The 22,080-nt window shown below is 39.7% G+C and overlaps 1 protein-coding gene across 2 annotated transcripts in view; it reads right to left on the reverse strand.

Annotated features, from left to right (window-relative positions):
- The window catches only part of PDE9A (phosphodiesterase 9A), a 103,691-nt gene that overhangs the window by 21,679 nt on the left and 59,932 nt on the right, over positions 1-22,080 (reverse strand). For both annotated transcript variants that reach the window (XM_089511963.1, XM_089511962.1), the window contains 7 exons: positions 17,063-17,144; positions 11,945-12,019; positions 8,278-8,364; positions 6,630-6,734; positions 3,334-3,416; positions 2,451-2,607; positions 1,433-1,546 (listed from right to left, as the gene is read on the reverse strand). In XM_089511963.1, the coding sequence (XP_089368089.1) occupies positions 1,433-1,546; positions 2,451-2,607; positions 3,334-3,416; positions 6,630-6,734; positions 8,278-8,364; positions 11,945-12,019; positions 17,063-17,144 (703 nt within the window). The remainder of the gene's footprint in view (positions 1-1,432; positions 1,547-2,450; positions 2,608-3,333; positions 3,417-6,629; positions 6,735-8,277; positions 8,365-11,944; positions 12,020-17,062; positions 17,145-22,080) is intronic.

Below are 22,080 nucleotides of genomic sequence, written 5' to 3' on the forward strand. Positions count from 1 at the left end.
TAGAATAGCTAAATATCCTAAATACTCTAAAGGCACCAGGTCCGGTCTGATGTTGGAAGCTAAGCAGGGTCAGCTCTGGATAGCACTTTTTGGGGGAATCCACCAACAAATATGAGGTGCTGGAGGCTATATTTCAGAGGACGGAACCAGCAAAGCCACCTTTGAGTTTTTTGTGGGTTTTTCGGGCTATGTGGCCATGTTCTATAAGAGTTTATTCCTGACATTTCACCAGCATCTGTGGCTGGCATCTTCAGAGAAAGAGTATTTTTGAGTATTCCTTGCCTAAGAAAATCTTACGAAATTCATGGGGCTGCTGTAAATCAACAAACGACTTAAAGGCAAATACAGAGAGTTCAGGAATTGACAAAAAATAGTCTGGGGCAAGAGAGATATCATTAGGATATTTTAAGCCCCCAAAACTACAGCAACAAATCCTGCAGCATACCAACACATTTGTCCTGTCTGGAGGCTCCTTTTGATTGATAGCACTAAGTGGCAGTTGTTCATCAGAAAGCACCCATAGAATTAACCTTCTGGAATACACACTAAGTTGCTGCCTTTTCCTTGCCTTCTTAGGCAAGATCTTCTGCTCAAAGAACTGTGAATACTAAAGTAAAGATGAGGACAAGTTGGTGGCTGGTGTCACGAAAAGGATTACTGTATTTTCTGGTGTATAAGACTACTTTTTAACCCAGGAAAATTTTCTCAAAAGTCAGGGGTTGTCTTATACACCGGGTTTCATCTTACAGGGTGGGTGCTGAAACTACTGAGCCAGACTGGAGCATCTGTGGGCTTAGTATACAATCCAATCCAAGCAGGCTTTGTATACAACAGGTTTTCCTGCTAAGTACCTGCATGTCATAAGCATTTGAATTAAAATTACCATATTGAAATCAATTCTGATGTTTTTTTAATTTTTATTTGGTGTGCGTTGGAAGAGGGGTAGTCTTATACTGCGAGTATATCCCAAACTCTATATTTTAACTGGAAAAGCTGGGAGTCATCTTATACGCCGGAAAATACAGTAGGTGGTCTTGTCCCTCCCCCATTTTGGATTGCTGTTATTCCATTTGCATGAGCTAGGATCATTTTGCTGAAAAGTGCAGGAGCTCAGTTTCTATATGCTTATTGAGTCAAATCAACTGGTCCAGGACTATATTGTAACCTCACTATCAGTTTCCAAATGCAGCCAGTGGAATGGAGTAATCCATGTAGTCTTAAATTTAAAAATAGAGGTGGGCTGGCACTTCAAACAACACATTTGATGGCCATTTTAAACAGAAAGGACATGTCTGTAACAGCCACATCCCTCAGCTTCTCCAAGAGAAAACATACAGAAGTGAGGTGGAAAATGGATAGCTCCTGTCCTGTAGCTCCTTCCCCCAACTTCTCTGCCATAATGTGCTAAAACACCAAAATAAAATTGTCTTACCCGGGTCACATGCTCTTCATTTGAGTAGTCAAAGTTATCCAGTATTTCTTTGAAGGAGTCCAATATTTCAGCATGCCTTGCCATGTCTGTTGCTAGGATTAATGTAATTATTCCCTTTGAAAAATAAACATGGTGAAATATGTATGCTGTTAAAAAAAACATATGGCTATTTCACATCTATCACTCTTCTCTAACAATTCAACTGTTCAACAGTTTTGCACAAAAGCCCCAACTTTCCTTGGTGGCAAGGAGAGATTGGAATGATTCTGGGGATGAGAGGGAAAAAATTGTGATCAAGGCCAACTTGCACATTAGGCTGAAACTTTGTGTTTGGAGTTTTCTGTGGAAATCTCTTTCTTTCTGAGGGTCCATGGGGGTGTGGGAGAAATTGAGAATGAGACTATGCTTCAAGAGACAAGGATTCCTCCCAACTCAACCATTGTACTGATACAGTTATTCCCACTCTAGAACTACTCTTAGCCACAGAGGAGAAAATTGTCTCAAGTTTTCTTCTTTGTAGTAAATATTATTGTTATTTTTCTTGTTATTAAAAATGTACATCCCATTTTCTATCTGACAAATGTGAAACAGTGTCAAGTAATAAAAATGATTTTAACAGGCTAAAAACATATTAAACAATTTAGTAGTAGGAATGTAAATCTTCGCTGCTTTCATTCTAACATGTAAAAATGAAATTTTCAGATGTTTTCTTCCCCCATAAAGTGAGATTTTTGCAACAGTCTTGTGTTTAAAAAAGGCCAGGAGTTTTGTGGGCTTTTTTTGTTTCTGTTTCTGCACAAAATGCATTTTCCTATTGCTTCGCTAGCCTTTTTGCTCTCGTGTTGGTGTGAAGAATCCTGTGGCTGCTGACAATTTGTTCAGTAGGGTGTCTCACCATGTTGGGATACCCTTTCTTCCTGAAGATGATTAAAACTTGTGAACATGCTTTATACCCCTGGGCTATAGTTATATGAGACATGGAATGAATATGAAAGGAAAGTTTGCCACTAATCCATACCTGCCTTATCCGTTTGAACTGTTCCTTATCAATACTGGAGAAAATGTTACATTCTGGCTGTGTCAGGATCTGGAAAGCCACTGCACAGTGATGGTTCTCGAGTGGAGAAATGTCATTGTAGCGCACAGCAAGCTCGGTTCGTGCATTAATCTGGTACCTAATGTCAAGCAAAGAAATAAAAGGGGATGTAGAAGCTGTCTCAAGGGGTCGTGCTCATTTATACTGTGAGGGCAAGCAATACCACACTTTGAGACAACATGGACATAATTTTAACTACAAAAATGACATATTTTTACAAGTAATATTGACTGGTAATGGGGTTATATTCTTCCCTCCATGGAAGGAAGCATAAAATGTGGTTTTGGAACATCTGGTAGTGGCTTTTAAAAAAAATCTTGCTGTTTAGAATAGACCCTCCCTCCAAAAGGGACTAAAAAGTAACAGGTTACAGAATAAATTACTAAGGAGGAGGGATGGGGAGGCTTTTGCAGTTACTGCCAAAATGCTTGCATAAGAGCTCTAGATTACAAATAATGAACTGCATAAGTGCAGATAACCCCATTTGTGTGAACCACAGAAACCATGGAGAATAATTTTGGTTTTGCACTTCCCAGTTCTCATCAATTGATGCACTTCCTTAAAAAGCTAAACTGTTTGTTATGTTACTGTCATCATGCTCCATCCTCTCCATTTGAGCCTTCTACTAAACCATATGTGAGGGCAATTGCAAAGTTTATAACAAATTTTCAGATGCTGTTAGTTGTTTAAACTGTAACAAAACTCAAATTATTTCAGTTTTTAAATCCTTCAAAAATCTGGGTTCAAAATCTGGGTCCAAATGGAATGTATACATCTAATCATTCTCTGTACAAGGGATACATACGTGTTGTTATATCCTGGATGATCTAGATCATGACAGATGGATGCAGTCATTAATATTAAAATATCCATTTGGGAAATCTTTACCTAAGTAGGAAGGGGAGAAAGAAAGGCAGAATTATAGTTCCAAACAATATTTGTATTTCAGGAAAAACACATTCATGTTTTGGAAAAGTGGGTTATAATTAGAATTCAGTACAGGTAATTTGTTTAATAACTATGTCTACTGTAGGCAAGAGTGAAGATGCCACTTTCTCTTCTTTTCTCTTCTCTTCTCCCTTTTCTTTCTTTTGGCAGCAAGTTATTCCAGTCTACCTCTGATGTATAAATGACAACAGGATGAAAAAGAGAAGCTGGATTTCACATGATAATGGAGTGGTTTTATTTAAAGCAACCTCTCCCCCCCCCCCCTTTCAGTTTGTAAGACACTGAGCCAGGGCTTGTATTATTAATGTGAAGAAAGCACTATTCGGGCATTTTATACCAGGGCCAGCTGAAGACATGTTGGTACCTAAGACAAAAGGACAGGGGAGATGATCAGATGGGGGGAAATTGGGGAAGAATAAGTCATACTCCTGGCAAAGTTGCACAATTGCGCTGAAGATTTTCAGACAGTATCATGCTTATTCAGGACTTAACCCATGAAGACCTAGGAATGTTCCAGCAACAAACCATTCCCGGGATTTCCCCATGAGTCATTTGTTGCTTGAGCATTCCTAGATCTTCACAGGTTAAGTCCTGGATAAGTGCAATGTGTCTGAAAATCTTCAGCATGATTGCATGACTTTGCCAGGAGTATGCTTTTTACTCCCAGCTTCCCCCCCCCCCCCGTCTGATGATCTTGAATAACTTTTCCTTTGCCCCCATCCATCTGTACCTATTCCATGTATGTACTGCCAGTTCAATTTTACTTCAGTGCTGGCAACAGAACAACATCCTCTATCATAATCAAAAGACAGTAAGATGGGTTTTGTGAGGAGATAGGCAAAACAGATTGCATGAAAGACAACTTTTCCCTCCAACTCTTACCTGCCCACTTCCTACCATCTGACTGTGCAGAACAATAGATTCACCACTATTTGATGTATTATTTGAGCTCAGAAGACAAATGTGAGAAAGAATGATCCAGGGTTTATTTGTGGTCTTCCATTATTTTCTTGAAATGACAATCTTGGCCTACCCAAAGAATTCCAGTCCAATGTTTGTCATGGTACAATGATGTCAAAAGGATGCATGGATCCCATAGTCCATCTGTCAACACCGTTACTGATTCCTTTGTTTTTGTCATTTATAAGCCACTATAGTTACAAAGTAAGCCTCACTGGAATTACTTCTGAGTAATTGAGCCTTCTCAATTATACTGTCAGCCTCTCTGGTCCAGGACTAGATCATCATAGCTCTGACATTGTAGCCAGCTAGTTGTAAAGGGGAGGAGGATGTAATGGCAGAAGTGATCGTTCCACCAGCTTCAGCAAGGGCAGAAATACCTCTTCAGCATCGTCCTTCCTTCTCTATGCTGGACATGTCTAATTCAGAAAGAGCAGATAATGTAAGAGGAACTGAGGCACTTTTGTCCACACTACACAAATCTTCGTATTTTATAAGATTATTGTATGTACTTGTTATTAGTAGCCTGTAACCCCACTTCGATCCATCGGGAGAGGTGGGGAAACATAAATAAAATTTCATTATTATTATTATTACAGCTGGCTGAAAGAGAAAGTCAAGAAACCTTTCTTCTTATGCTGGCATTCTTTGTATGTTTATGTTGAATGTATTCTGGCATTTGGATAGTTCAAAAAAACAACATAGAGCCACAAGGGCATCCTTGGGCCAAATTGGGACTATTGTACAGAAGATGGAGGGAATGATCTTTATTTGCACTGGAAGAGCTACTGCAAGGGCACATAGCAGTTGAGATGGTGGAAAAGATCTTCATTGGAAAATGGCATTAAGGGAGGGGCAGAACTTGGAATCAACATATTATAAGTTAACAACATTTTTAACACTCTTTACTTTCCTGAGAAACAAAAAGAAACAATGCTATTTTTATGGTCCACCAAAATCTTATTTTCTATCTGTATTCTATCTGGAACATTATCATCGAGTCACTGTTGCTAACTTTCAGTTACATAACATGGGCAGGGTACACACTGCCAGAAAGAGGCGCCTCCCTGGTGCCTCTCTTTGCTCCGCAGGAGCGCCGCAACAACCAAATTGCATTTGGTTGTATTTTGCTTCATGGCCAATAAGCTGCCACTGAAGACGTTTCATAAGATAGGTAGGTATCAGTTTTTATGTTCTACTTAAACTTGAAAATAAAGGATCCCATATTGTTCAGCACAGCATAAAATGCTGTCTCCTATTTTTCAAGAACTGCATGGTCCAGGAAACGTGGGAGGAAGTTGCTCACACTTTCTGGCATGTCTATAGGATCCCTTTGCTCTGTTAATGGAACACACTAGGAAGATGTGGGTGGCTGCCTCCCACACTTCCTGGACTGTGCTAAAACTACCAGAGATGGAAGGTACAATGTCCTCTGCTACTGTGAAGAGTGTAGGACCATTGTTTTCATGTTTAGAATGGAACGGAACACACATACCATGCTCACCTTAAATAATTAAGGTTAAGTGATAGCAATAACAAGAATGGTGAAACTTCTGAAATCCAGGCAATAAAAATGTGCTTGGCATTGTCGGCAATGAAGAATCAATTAGTTACTTTTGAAAAGCAAACTTCCAAGCTCTGGGAGGAAGGGTTAATTCCACCTCTTCTGAGACATAGACTTAATCTGCATTGAAGCTCTTCACAGCTACTGTTCTAGAGTATAAGGATACACATAATGCAGCTATGCATTGAATGCATGATCTTATTTACCCTGTATTTCAAACCTGGTGAAAGACATCAGTAAAGTGTTACAGCACCCAGACGAAAGCACCATATTGGGCTGCTAATTCTTATGAGCTGCTCCTGATCTATGTCATTGGAAGCTCTTGAACTTGTGAAATATTTTGACCATCTTTATCCTCTGATTCTTCTCTCCTGAACCTTGACAAATTAATAACTAGAGTGACATCTGGAGTAATTTTCTCAGTATAATTGTATGGATGAAGGAAGACATGCTCTACACCATGTCTTTCTGTACTAAATGAACAACTATTATGGCTGGAAAAAAATGTTATTGTAGGCAAGAGGCCATGGATTTCATGATGCTTGATGAACACAAGCCCATTTTTCTAGTGACAGGGAAGCTGGAAAGAGTGAAAGTGGCTAAAAAAAGAAAAGAAAAGAAAGACACACCTGGAGGTTGCAGAGTGAGATCATGCTGTACATCATCTGGGTAACACAGAAGCAATGTCGGAAGTTATGGAATGGATTGTTTCTGTAATTGTCATGAATACACAGCTATAAAAACAAAGAGGGAGAAACTGATAAGGAAATCAAGGATTTGGCATGAAATCTCAGTTACCAATAGTCTGATGCCATAATGTCTGCCCTTTGAATTTTGAGCTTGACACACCCATTACAACTGATCTATACATTTTCACCACAGAAAAACACTTGTTGAGTTTTCCTCTCATAGTTTTTTTTGTTGCTGCTTTGTCTTGTTTTGGTTCCATGTTGAGAGAAAAATAGGCTGTCAACTAACTAAACTAACTAACTAATTAACTGTTACTAGCACCTGCTTCTTCATTTCTTAAGTGGCCTAGATCCACTTCCACTTCTTGGTATCAGTGTGACCTCCATCATTTGGCTCTGAACTGCTTTGCAAGTTTAGATAAAAGGGCAAAACATGGTCAAAATGACTGACTTCTGCTTTTCAGTGATATGGGAATAGAAGAATTATAAGAATCTGCTATGCAAATACTGTCTTTGTACAGTTCCTGTACAGCCATTTCTCATAGTGTATCTCAACATGCAAAGCCACTCAGACAATAGTTAATCAGCAAAGAAGAATTGTGAGACTGGAGGAAGAAGGATGGCTTGATTTGCCAAAGAGATTTACATTGAAGGTTTCTCAAAATCAGGATAATTACCTTTTTAAAAGCATGTATTAAGGATAATTAAATTGTCCTGTTGCTTCATTTCCCCCCCCCCCCAAATGTTCATAAGATAGATGGAAGCTAAAATAAAGTTCGAAGGAGCTTAATTTGGGCAGTCTTGAATGTATAGAGTATGCTATCTTTTAAGATACTAAAGATCCCTTCCACTTCCTAATTATCTAATTGCTAAAGGGAGCAGAGCACATGCTTTTTACATTCAAAATTGCTATGTCCCAGCAACTTCCAAGTAACAGAAATAACCCCAAAGACATAAAGGAAATCCAGAGTTTTTAATCTGTTCATGGTGTTCTGCTAGATTGGGAGAGGTAGCTGTTTTCTCCAATCCCTGTTTATTTAGTTTTGGTATCTTCTGAAGTTTATATAGAAAGATTAAGATCTGACCTATTTTCCTAATTAGAAATTTATTCAGTACACAATACAACTGCTGAATGATTTTCATATTATTTGGATGGTGTTGTGGGCTCAAACCATGATTCATGGATAGAAACATTTCAAAGTAAAAAAAAAAAGATGCAAATTCATGAAAAGCACAGAATGGCCCATGAAGCAACTTAGGTAAAAAGAACTTTAATTTTGAAAAACAAACAAATATTGTAACTATTTCTTGCAATTTGGGTACACCCACCAATGGAGTGGTTTATTAAGATTTCCACTGAAAGAATTTATAAAAATTTCTGAGACTAGTCCTTGGTGATGCCAACATAGCAGTTATACTAAAAAAGTTGCATTTATTATATATTATATTTAGTATTATACTAAAGGGATTATTTTCTGATTGGCTAACACATTAGTCCATGAGTCAAGATATGTTCACTTTTGCAAGCTTTTTTTTTAAAATCACAAATATTTTAAAACTTCATTCAAAAAACAATTTCAATTCTTACCAGCCACCTTTTCAGTGTGATAGGGTTGATGTTAAAGTCTTTCACTAATCCTAAATCATGATACATGTGTTCTAAGCAACTCAGCATCTGAGGGTGGAAAATAATTTTAAGGTTATTTTTATATTATTCCCACTGTCATACATTAAAAACACATCACACAGTCTGCTTAAAAGAGCTGTTGAATGCATCTAGCACAGAGCCGAGAAAAAATCCTTTTTTGGACTACAACTCATAGAATCAGATTCTGAGAAGTAACATTTCCAATCTTTGAAGCATGACAAATCTATGAATGGGTTTACATTTTTAATTCCTAAAATTTGTTCAGCAGCCTTGGGCAAATCACTGTCACAGCACAACAGTATCAGGATTACATGCTCTTTTATGGAGTAGACATACTAGATTCCTACCACAATCTCTGCCTCTAAAAACCTCCCCTCACTTTTAAGAAAACAGCACAGATATCTTGCTTTTATTAAAACCCCAGACTCTACCAAGCTTTTGAAGAATGCTCTAGGTATGGCTGCTCCAAAGCCATTTTGGTAAACTCCAGAGTTCTCCAAGGAGGAAAATAATTTTCCACACATTTTTTTTAAAAAACTCATAAACAGGAGAATCATGCCATGTGTGTGTATGTGTCTTCTTTAAAATAAGCCCTCCCACAAAGAATAAGGCATCCTCCCAAAAATAGTCTTATGCCTTTTTAAACACTTTAATGTTATTGTTGTTTTTTAAAAATAAACAGATGGGCTATTATCTGCTGGAATTCTGGTTGGAACTAACGTCTTCATAAGTGGACTAATGTCTGAGGGAATGAGAACTCTAACTTCTTTATCCATGAAGGGGCTGCTGTTATGTTATTACATAGGGAAGCTGGCAAAGTGACCAGTGTGCATGGGACCTGATACATAATGGGACCAATGTACATTGGTCCCATTTTGCATTGGGACACCAACTAGGAAGGGCTGATGCACATCAATATAGCCTGATGCACATTGGGGCATCCTTCCCAGTATCCTGTTGTGCATCTTTGTAACTCACTAACAGATTCTTGTGCTTCTGCTATGTAGGTCAGTATATGGGAAGTTATGCAATGTAGAACATGACAGAAGATTCCACCCATTATTATTACTTCACTTTCATCCAAAACTGGGACTCAGGGGGCTTACAAATTAAAATGATTCCAATATATTTAAAAACATAAAAAGGTCAGTATTAAAACAGACTTAAACTATTGCTGCTATTAAAACAATTTAAAACATACACTTAAAAAGGTTGAAAAGCAATTTTAAAAAGAGTACAATTGAAAAACAACACAGCACCCTCTTCATGGCCCTTTCCTTCAAAACATTCAATTCTAAAAGACTGTCAGAATCATACTATAATAAAAGTTTTTAGACTCCATAAAAGGGGAGTTCCAGAGCTTTGGGGCAACCACCAAGAAGCCACTATCTTGTGTTTCCACCAACTGTACCTTTTTATTCAGACAGGCTTTTAAAATAGAGGTTGTTGTTTTTTTAAAGAAGAGGCTAAAGGTGCTGATTTGTTTTAATTGAATTGTTTTAATTAAAGAGCTTTTTATCATCTTAATTGTATTTTATTATTTTATTGAATGACTGGTTTGAGTCCCAATTTTGAGGAGAAAATATGATGATGATGATGATGATGATGATGATGATGATCATCATCATCATCATCATCATCCCGAGGATCTTAGGGCTAAAGTAGGCTCATATGGGGACAGCCTGACCTAAGATGTGCGAGGCTGGATAAGTCCTAAACTATGCACTTTGAACTGAGCCAGAAAACAGATTGGCAGCTAGTGGAGCAGGTGAGTTGTACAAACCCTATAACTGACCCACTTAACACTGGTTACCACTATTACTTCTGGTTTCATCATGGGGATGATGTGACCCACCTGAGGGTCCTGGAAACAGGAAAATGACCCTCAACCCCCCCCCCCCCCCAAGATCTCCCATCTCTGCACAGAAGAACAATGCTGGAACACAGCAGTAGTTAAAACAAATATAAGCTAACTCAAGCAAAAAAATAATTATTATTGGTTACATATTCAGTTCGCCCTCTATATCCGTGGATTTTGCACTCATGGATTCAAACATCCACAGCTTGAAAATACTATCTATCTATCATCTACCTACCCTATATATCTATGTATCTTCTCATATATATATGTGTGTGTGTGTGTGCGTGCACACACACACACACAGACAGTTATTGTGTGCATTCCAAGTCAAAAATGACTTATGCCGATTTTTAAGTCAAACCCATCATAGGGTTTTCTTGGCAAATTTCTTCAGAGGGGACTGTCATCTTCTGAGGCTGAGAGAGTGTGACCTGCCCAAGATCATCCAGTGGATTTTTCTGCTTGAGTGGGGAATTGAATCCTGATTTCCAGAATCATAGTCCAATGCTCAAACCACTACACCATGCTGGCTCTCTTTCTCTCTCTTATATGTTCCAAAAAGCAAACCTTGATTCTGCCATGTTATATAAGTGACCCCAATTTAATATGCCATTGTATATAGTGGGACTTGAACAACCATGGATTTTGATATCCATGAAAGGTCCTGAAACCAAATCCCAGTGGATACCATGCCCTTGCTCCAAGGAGCTCCAGGTGACATGGCACAATGTGGTGCTCCTTTCCAATTTTATTCTCACAATAATCCTGTAAGGCAGGTTGGACCAAGAGATATTAACTACAAGGCCACCAGGTGATAATTCAGGTTTCTCCAGGCAATTAAACAACAGATGAGTGTCCGTTTGTATTTATTTATTGTTATATTTTATTCTTCATACAAGAAATAAAATTGCATTCATTAAAACAGAAAATTTAATTTTAAGACAGCCGTAGGCCATGTATTTCTCTTTCTTCAGTGCTGAATGTTAAACATTCAGTAGTTTAGTAGCTAAAAATACCTTTCCTCCCTATGACCCATGGTAGGTAACACTCATTTCTTTGCCATTTAAAATTCCTTATTTTGGATGTGGGAAGGGGAAGGAGAATGGAACAATTTAATTCTTGAGGCACTCTAAGGAAGGCTATTATCCTATGGTTGCAGCAGGATTGTGATTTATATTCTCATTCAAACCACACTATTCAAAACACCCATTCGAATCCTGTGTAAGTGTGAACATAAATTGAAGCATCTCATATAAACTTCATTCAGGTGAACCTTGCTAGATGATGCCATGGCACTCTGTTTGCACTGGTTTGTGTAACTGCTTCTGAGCAAAAGGGGGACAAAATGATGTTACAAGTAACACTTCTGTGTATTAAACTGATGCTTGCAGTGCTTGGAAATGTTATTTTTTGTTTAGGAAATGTGAGCTTTTCTTTGCATGTCTTTCTGTGCAGAAAAATAATTTGGAACACTTTGAGTTGTTTGAATACTGTGAAGGAATATTCTTTGTCTCTTTCAGCTGAGATAAAACAACCATAATTGTGGGATTTACATCCCTAGTTTAAGCAATGGTCACACTTCCTACAGTGTGAACATTGCTTAAAGTAAGGATTTAAATCCCACAATTACTATAGTTTCAACAAGCATACACTTCCTATTGTGTCCATATGAAGGTTCCAGTCCTCAAACACTCATGAACAGACTCACAGAACAACGTCTATATAAGATAGGATGTCAGAGGTTACCTCATTGGGCTCCCACAGCCAGACATCAAAGGCTGGTTTCCGAAGAGTTTCAATTGTCTCCTGAGAGAGCATGTACTGCAAAGAAAGAAAGAAAGAAAGATAGAAAAAGAAAGAGCCATTAGAGTTTATCACATGGGAGGAATTTCTCTTAATTTTGAATGAAAAGAAAGTGGGGCCAGAATTCATTCACGTGAATTTGCTAGTTCAGCAAATTTACGTGAATTCAAATTGCGTTTGAACTGACTTCCCATTGCCCGAAAATAGCTTGCCATTGCCTGAAATTGCATGTGGTAGTTTATCACGCAATAACGTTAAACACCATGATTGCGTTCGGATTGCCATTGGATTATACTTCCAATTTCCCTTGTCTGATAACGTCCATTGTCATGTATTAAAGTAGGCAACCACATCATTTTTATCTTTAGACCAGTCTCTGAGTCTTGAATGACTCAGCTCAGGTTGTCTTCCATCCTGCATTTCATGTGAAACAGAGGCGAGAATGTAATTCAGGTGCTCAAATGTCAGGGATCAGCCACAGAATATTAAAAAGAAGGTCACTGTTTCCTCTCACCATTAAATAACAATAACACTCTCCCCCCCCAAAAAAAATACCTAACTAGGTGGCATGCTAAATGCATTTTTATCAACTGTCAGGTTCCCCACTGAGAAAATAAGAAATAGCAAGAATATGGTCCCCCAGGATAGAGGGAAGAAAAGGTTAACTGCTATTCTGATTACCTCCCTCCCTTCAAAAATGCTTTACTCCCCTACTGAAGCTCCTGTTGGTATCACTTGGAGTCATCCTTTCAGGGCTTATAGCTGAAGTAAATATGTGGCAAGCAAAGTATTAAATTTACCCTTCCTACAGGCTGCAGTTCATACAAAAAGTGATGGGATGGGGAAGCTATGGTCTGCTATTCATTCTTTTCAATGTGGGTGATAGATGCTTTTAGTATCACATCTAGTTTGGCCTTTCACAGAAGGATCTTTTGCTAGAATAGGTGACTTATTTCCATCCCCTGTTGTTTTAAAAATTAATCCCTTGGGTCCAGTCCTGGGAGAAAGGCAGCACACATAAATAAAGCATAGATTAAAATAAACAACTAAATGAATAAAATCCCTGCCTATAATCTATGTTTCCCCCACCCTCAATAAATTTTGCATAAATACTGTCTTGGGTGGATACAGGAATGATCTCTGGTGGACAAAAATGATTAACATGGAACCTGAATGTGTGGCTTACAGAGGACAATATTTTTTTTTAAAAAAACTTACTTAAAAATAAAAGCAGATGTAGCGTAATACGTCATAGACAGAGGGGATTTTGGAGGGATAGAGCAGCAGATCTACTGTTCTACCACAGGTTCTGCTGCTCATACTGACAAAGGCATAAGGTGTATGTATGGGCGGTGAGGATTAGCAATGTTTTTCAGTCTGGTGGGCTTTGCAGTTACAATCTCCACTGGAAAGCAATTGATTGTATGTGGAGAAACAACTATAACATGTGGCAAACTGTAACATTTCTATGCACTTTTATTGTTACATGATGTATCATAGGACAGGATTAAACAGTCACAGGAAGTGGTGACTGGTGGCTCCCATGTCAGTGGGGCAGTGGATTACTCCAGGTTCACTGTGAACAGATGCCCTGAATAGAGATAGTAAGTCTCTTTCATATGTTTAAGACTACAGTTCCATGAATCTACAGCAGCACAGCCAATCATCAAGGATTCTAGGAACTACATTTCAAAACATCTGGAAGAAACACCAGGTTGCCTATTCCTGCCATTATTTCATAGAATTATAGAATCATAGATTCGGAAGAGACCACAAGGGCCCATCCAGTCTATTCCCTGCCATGCAGAAATACACAGTCAAAGCACTTCTGACAGGTGGCCATCTGGCCTCAGTTTAAAAATCTCCAAAGAATGAGACTCCATCACTCTTCGAGGCAGCATATTCCATTGTTGAAGCGCAATTACCATCAGGATGTTTAGTTGGAGTCTCTTTTCCTGTAAATGTTTTTATTTCTAATGTTTCTTTCTAATGTTTAGTTGGAAACTCTTTTCCAGTAAATTCTCTTTGTCCTAGTCTCTGAAGCAGCAGAAAACATCCTCATCCTCAGAATTATATCCCTTCAAATAAACATAGCTATCATGTCACTCCGTAGCCTTCTCTTCTCCAGGCTAAACATACCCACCCCGCTAAACCTTGGAGAACTCTTTTAACACTCAATCAAAACCTGGTGTTTTCAGAGGTTATTTTGAGTCCAGATCTGTGTTTAGGATGGAGTGGAAATCACGTGGGACTGCAACTGCCAGCAATCTTCACCACTGGCTATGCTGGCTAGAACTGGTGCTGGTTGGATCTGCCACTTTGGGAGCAATGACTCCACTCTTGATTTTAACACTGCTTCTCTTGCAGTTGCTCTGAAATGAACAAGAGCTTTCCTGTCACTAGACCCTAACTTTTCAGAGGATACCAACCAGAGCTTTGGAACAATTTGCAGAAGCTGTGGGAGAACCAGTGGTAATATCAAAAAGGATTTGCTGGTCTGACAGTGGTGGGTTCACTGGCCATCTCTGAGTCCATCAATACCTGAAAGCTCATCTCTGGTCAAGAGTACACACTGTCAAGAAGAGAGTAGCTGTTTTGTCTGTCCACTAGGCTTTATCACCAAAGAAGCGGCATTGAGTGGGTGAAAACATCACAGTCAGTTCTGGGAACAGAGCTGTAATTACTGAACAAATGGCCGGAACAGACCTCCCCTTTGTGCCGGCTTCGGGGCGGTATCAGAGATGTTAGTGTTTAATAATAATAATAATAATAAATTTTATTTATATACCGCTTTATTTATATACTTCAGCGGTGTGGCCTTTAGCCATGACAGTGCCAGAAAAACCTGCTTTTTGCTCATGCCAAAAAGGAGCAGCAATTTGTCACTTGTGATGGCAAAAAGGCAGGTTGGGGCCATGACATTTGGTTGCCACAGTCCCAACCCAGTGTTCAAAGGGCAGCCTGTTCACCCCAAAGTAAAGCTGAGAGGTTTCTTAGAAACTTAGACTTTCTTAGAAGAGGTGAGCAGCAGAGTCCTACTCCACACCAAGCACATACAGTCTTGTTCAAACTTGTGAGTTCAATGCAGCAGAGTCTTGCAGGGGAACTGGCTATGAATAAACAAGGTAGATGGAGCCCATAAGAGTGACGATACCTTCACTAAATCTTCTACCTCAAATGCAGGCAACTGGGGAGGGGGGGGATCATGATTGCACTGTAAATTGTTTTTGGAAAAAAAACTATTTTAAGAAATGTCCAAGTGCAATTGAGGGGATCTATATCAGAATCAGAGCTCAGAGAGCAAGATAATGTCTGTTTTCCACTCACTCTAGTTCCACTTGGGTCTCACTATGGCTGTCATGTGGAAAGTTAAGAAAACTAATTGTTAGGTCTGCTAAGAAAATGAATACTGTCAAATGTACATTTAATGAAATACAGTAATTGACATCCCTTTAGTATCATGATTAGATTGCTGCTGTCATTCTGATGACTGGCAGTAGAAAAAAGTTGGGCAACTGTGGACCTCCACTGTTGTTTTGGACATACCACTCCCATTACCTCTGGTGAGGGATCATGGGAATTGCAGTCAAAAAACATTTGAAGGTTTACAATTGCCCACTGCTCCTGTAGAAAGATTAGGGTTTTTAAAAAATAGTGCAGTAAAGGTGTTGCAGAATATTATGAAGCTGCTCCTATGACAATAGCAGTGGGGAATGTGTAGCCATCCAGATGTTTCACTTCTATCAGCCCCTACCAGCATATCTACTCTTTTGGGATGGTATGAGTTATAGATGGTGCCATGAAATGTGGAGGGCCAGACAATCATCCCTATGTGTAGCGATGGTTCTGAGACATGTTTCTCACTTCCACTCATTACCTTTTGGTTGTTGCTAACTGATGAATTCTAAGGATTTCCCATTTTATGAGAAGAGCTTCCTTCTGAAAACATATCCTACAGAAAGTAAACACAGTACTGCAGGTGACGTTCCTCAGGAGAAGTCCAAAGGCTGTTACACTTAACATCCCATATCATTTCTAAATTTGTTTGAAACAGCTTTATGGAGTTCTGTGTACATAACTCACTGAGAATACCGGATACATGAAGCCAGTTTTCAGGATCCTTTAATACAGTGCTCAGGCTATCTGATCTGGGAGACCTGCAACTATTGTTTCTCACTTTGCTAGGGATTGGCACTAAATATGTGCCTACTGGGTACAATTGTTTCTTTCCTTCTGAGAAACTTGCCAGGATGGGCAACCAATGGTTCAGGGACTAGCACCAGGTCCAGGGACCACCACTTTGAGTTGCAATACTTTAGTTGATGTCATGACAATTCAACCAATTTTTCTTCAGTTTAAAATTTTACTGTAGCATATATGCATTCTATATATTTACCGCCTGATGAAATTAGTTATTCCAATAGTGCAATAATGGCAATGGAAGCACAGGTCTGAAACACAATAGAAAAATATGTACTGTATTTTCTGGTGCATAAGACTACTTTTTAACCCAGGAAAATCTTCTCAAAAGTCGGGGGTCGTCTTATACACCTGGGGTCATCTGATACGGCAGGTTCTCAAACTTCTGAGCCGGACTGGAGAATCTGCGGTCATCGCATATAGTGGGGGGAGCTCAAAAACAACCATGGGGTATGGAATAAAGAGCTGTGTTTGCACTACCAGTCTGATAGTCTTGGAGACAGGGAGGGCTGGGCAGGCAGGGAGAGCTGACCAATCCAAGCAGGCTTTGTATACAACAAGTTTTCCTGCTGAGTACCTGCATGTCATAAGCATTTGAATTAAAATTACCATATTGAAATCAAATCTGATGTTTTTTCATTTTTATTTGGTGTGCGTTGGAAGAGGGGTAGTCTTATACGGTGAGTATATCCCAAACTCTATATTTTAACTGGAAAAACTGGGGGTCATCTTATACGCCCAGTCGTCTTATACGCCGGAAAATATGGTAATATAAGGCAAGGGTTTCTGCTTAACATTTTAAACCATTATTAACAGTGGTTTTGTTACATAATGTTTAATTTTGTATGTGTCTCATTGTACCTTGGGATAGGATGGCACATCCCTTCTGAGTATCAGCTTCTTGTTATCTTCCAGAAAACTGTATTTACATGGGCAGTTGGTCCTGTGTACAAAATAAAATCCAGCCCTTAGCATTGATATACAAGTTTATAGTTTTGCACATAAACTTTCCAGTGATATTATGAAATGCTAGATTTATTTTCAAAACGAGCCAACAAAACTACTCTCACCAATAGAACTACATAGCAAAACAAGAAGTGCCTGCAGCTGTTCAAACAACTATTATATTTTGAGCCTTGAGACACAATCTCAAAAGTTGGCTCTGCTTGAGATGACCTCACTCAAAATTCTAGTCCCCATATTTCACTGTACTCCAACCAAGCATTCTTTCTGTAATTTTGGAATAATATTTCCATATTTCCTTCTACAGAAGGAACTGTAGCTCTTACAAGAAGTATTTATCAGGTATTTTTAGACAGGAAAATAGCCTTCAAAAGTTGCAAAGACATTTTGTTGCAAATGTTACTGAGTCAAAAAGTGATATTTACTTGCACTTTACATGTTTAATATAATTTGACCCTTAGCCTTTTCTTTTGTAAGTGGAGCCCTTAACTGCCCATGTTCTGCTTAAGGTGAGACATCTCCTTTCCAGACTAGCAAAATCCTGCACCAGTGTTATCCCCACTACTGCTTAATCACACTTGCTTTTTGACACATTTAGGGCCGAAAAAGACAGCCCTAAAGGGGTGGCTTGACACTTGCCCCTTTGATCACCGGATTGGGGATGCGGCAACCACATGTCCCAATTCAGTGCTTTTCTGGCCCAAAAAGAAGTGGCAAAATGCCGCTCCTGTTTTGCACTGGAAAAAAGCTGCCCTTTCTGCCATTGCAGCAGCTTTTTGGTGTTCCTGCAGCATGTCGCAACATCTAAATGCCATGCCACCGGAGCACCACAAAGCTGCCCCCCTGTGGGCAGTGGTGTGTGTGTGATGCTGGGTTCGGGATGGTGTCAGGGCATGCATTGTCCATACGCCACACCCCTACAACACTGGGAAGCTTGTGTATTGTGCCGTCTGAACCAGCCCTTAGTCTGGCTCCTCAGTAAAAGCATGTCTGACATGGGAGACCCTATTAACAGCACTGCTGCCTTCAGCAAAACCTCTTGCCTTACAGGAGCATGGATGCCCACCACTATGGAAAGTTAGTACCATGGTGAGTAAATACCATATATACTCTCAACTATAAGTCGACCTCATGTATAATAATAATAATAATAATAATAATAATAGTAATAATACATTTTATTTGTATACTGCTTTTCCAAAGATCAAAGCGGTTTACAGTCGATAAAACCAAGTACAACACATCTCATAAAAATCTATATTACAAATATACAATATATAACACTAAAAACTACAACACTATAATTCAAAGGGTAAAGCAGAGAATCGATGGCAACAGAATACACAGCTTCATTCTTCAGGGGGGAAGGCTTGACAAAAGAGAAGGGGTTTCAATCTCTTTTTAAATGTTTCTAGGGGGGTCATCAGACAGAGCTCCTCGGGAAGATGATTCCACATCTGTGGGGCCACCACTGAAAAGGCCTTTTGGGAAGTGGAAACATACTTGGATGAAGGGACTTCCAACAGATTCTTCCCGGATGTTCTGAGTGTGCGGGGCGGATCAGGATCAGGTTTGGGGGCCAAAATTATGGATGGGTCGAGAGTAAAACTTGGAGGCTCTTTTTGTGTGTGTATGTGTGCATATGGCAAGACAGACTATCATTGAGGCTTTTTGCTTCATTCTTTCAACTTTTGTTTTAGCCAGATGCACTGGTGGGAGGGGGACTCTTAAACCAACAGCAATAACAACCAATCACTCAGGACTCTTTCTGCTTGGCTCCAGGGAGAAATAAACTCCTCTCCATACTGCATAGGGAGATCTTAAAGAGCTGCTATCACATTGCCATAATGACCCATAAATAAGTCAACCTGGGATTTGGGGGTCAATTTTGGGGCATATTTTTTTAGATTTATAGATGAATATATATGGTATTTTGTACATCGTCAGAATTGCTTAGGCAGGGGCAGCCTCATACTACATGTGGAAAGATGGGGCAATTAATTTTGGTAGATTTGGGAACTGATAGCTGAGTTATTAAGGAATATTACGCACCAACATTTCTTAAGTTCGCCGAGTCTAAAGACATTCTACTAGAGTTCTGGATAGCTGAAAGGTTTAGTTTGGTACTAAAGTATAAAAGGGCAACTATGAAAGAACTAGAGAAGATCCACAATCGTGAAGATATACAGTCCTCCTTCCAAATTTGCAGGGGTTAGGGGAATGAGACCTCGTGAATTATGGAAAAATCATGAATAACTCCACCCCCATTCAGAAGCCAGTTAAAGGGAGGGGTGGATAGAGGAAGAAGAACAGGAGCCTGCCCTTTCCCCCCTCCCATCCCTTTAACTGGGTCCCTGCCCCTTTCCCAGCCCAATCGCTTCATTTCTCAGGGCGATGGGGCAAGGAAAGGGAATTGGAGTCTCCATCTCCCCAAGTCTCTATCCCAGCTGGATTGCTGCCCCATTGCCCTCAGATGGGGCAGGCAAAGGGACTTGGGAGGATAGATCCTCTTCCTCCCTTTGCCTGCCCCATTGCCCTCCCTTTGGGCAGCCCAGGGAGTGATGGGCAGGTAAAAAGACTTGGGGGGATGGATCCTTCTCCTCCCTTTGCCTGTCCTATCGTCCCCCTGCCTTTGGGCGGCCCAGTGAGCAATTGGGCAGGCAAAGGGACTTGGGGGGATAGATCCTCCTCCTCCCTTTGCTGCCTCATCAGCAGCCTAGGGAGCAATTGATCAGGGAATGGATCCTAGAGGATTGGAGGCTCCTTCTCTTTTTCTTGGCCGGGTTTCTGCCTGGCCAGCAAAAAAAGAAACAGAGTTGGCTCCTGGGCTTTTTCTCCTGAAGAGAAAAACCAAGGAGGGTGGGGGAGGAGGGATGCACAGGCTAGCAGCCTTGACCTCGTGAATAATCAAAACTGTGAATTTCAAGACTGTGAACATGGAGGGATGACTGTATAAATGAATCCCAACCCAGAATTATCCATGCCATAGTATTTCTATTTTCTATGTATGGTTGTAAAGACTAAACAGTGAATAAAACTGACAGGAAGAGCGTTAATTCATTTCAAATGTGGTGCTAAAGGTGAGTTTTATGGATGCCACAGACCACTAAAAAGAAAAATCAAAGAAATCAAGAGCAAATCAAACCTGAACTGCCACTAGAACCTACAATGACTAATCTGTGGCTATTGTACTTTGGACACATCATAAGATTTCATGAATCATTGGAAAAAATTGTAATGCTTGCTGATTATAATGCTTGCTCACAGCAATAGGAAAAGAGGAAGACCATATTATAAATGGATTGTTTCAATCAAAAAAGCCGTAACCCTGAGTTTGCAAAATGTCAGCAGGTCTGTTGGTGACTGAGGCCCTTAAAGGTGATTCATAGGGTTGCTATTAGCTGAGGTTGACATGATAGTGCATAACAACCACCACCACCACCACCAGAACATTATTCATTAAGAAATCTGATTGGGCAAGGAAAAAAAATGTTATGCCAGCCCAAAATTTATATAAGCATATTTTTCTGCCACCTATTTGAATGTACAGATTGGTGTTCTGACAATTCTTTCTGTTTGTTCTTTTTAGTCTAATGCAAGGGTGGTCAAGCTGTCATTAAATAATAAGGGTTGTGGTGATCTGTGGGCAGTCAAATCCACAGATCACCAACCCACCGATATGGAAGGTCCATTGTTTAAAGGTTTGCTGGGAAAGTAAAGCCTGTAGTGGGCTAGGGTAATTGCCATGCTGTTGTTCACTCATGAATTAAAGGCATAGAAGTCCTACTGGTCAGACCAATAACACAGCGGCCAGCTGACAACTCTGTTTTCTTCAATTAATTAGAGAGCACAGATGCTTTTCAATCCAGTGAGCACAAGTATGCTGGCTTTTTTTAGTCTAACATCGCAAACAATTTAGGTTGTGTCTTGGAAGCCTTTCAAGCTACCTCTTGGTAAACATTTGTGTAGAGGCTAAAGGATCAAGCTACTTTTGTGTTCATTCACCATTGGCTTATGCCATCGCTGGAAGCTGTTGAGCCATGTTGCCTGGGAAACTCAGAACTACTTGCCATTTTACTCATTCTATAGAAGTCTATGTTTAGGACAAAACTCCTCTCCCATTTCACATCTTTTCCTTTTCATGTGAGGAAATAAATGAGTGACTCACAGCAACAGACAATGCTTGCTGTGAAAGCTTCAGGCCCAGCTGCTAATGGCCTGTAGCTGGACCCATCTGCTTAAGGCTGTAGAAGGAAGTAGGCTGAATATTGTGGAAGTATTGAGAACTTGTGTTGTTTTAACAGTCTGCTGTTTCAATGTTTTTCCATTGATCTTTGTGAAACAGAAAGAAGAAATGAATGTTGTGAATATGATGGTTGCAGGGATGTTTCAGTTGTTTCCCAGGAAACAACAAGAAAGCAAAATTGCCTTCAGAAAATGGGCAAAGTTTAACTGCAGCCACACACAACGACATTTGAATACTTGTTTTTAAGAGACCTTGTTAGTAGATTACATGTGTGTAGACATACTCCAGTATCCCTAATTTGACAAGGTGGCATATACAACACATCAGACAGGACCTGAGGAAAATTCCATATAAACACCATCAAGTCAGGCTTAACCTCTGGGTTATGAAAGCAGGGATTTGGTTTTTCACTCTGCTGGGATTTAATGATTTCCAAAAGGGCAACTTTGGACCTTCTCAGATTGGTCTAAAGAAGTATGACTTCTCACAAGACAGCTCCTTGGCTATTTTGGTTGTTTTCATTTCTGTGTACTGTTTGTTGCAGTTTTTTGGATCTGCACCAAGGCGTCCAAAAGTTTTTTTTTTTTTTAAACAGGGTATAGTTTGTTCAGGTGGCCCTATGGTTCAAAGGGCAAATTTTCCTCTCTGAGGCCCAGTACACATGGGTAAG

This window comes from Sceloporus occidentalis, unplaced genomic scaffold (assembly GCF_023333645.1).
Source record: "Sceloporus occidentalis isolate IW3139 unplaced genomic scaffold, rSceOcc1.0.p SCAF_2, whole genome shotgun sequence".
NCBI lineage: Eukaryota > Metazoa > Chordata > Lepidosauria > Squamata > Phrynosomatidae > Sceloporus > Sceloporus occidentalis.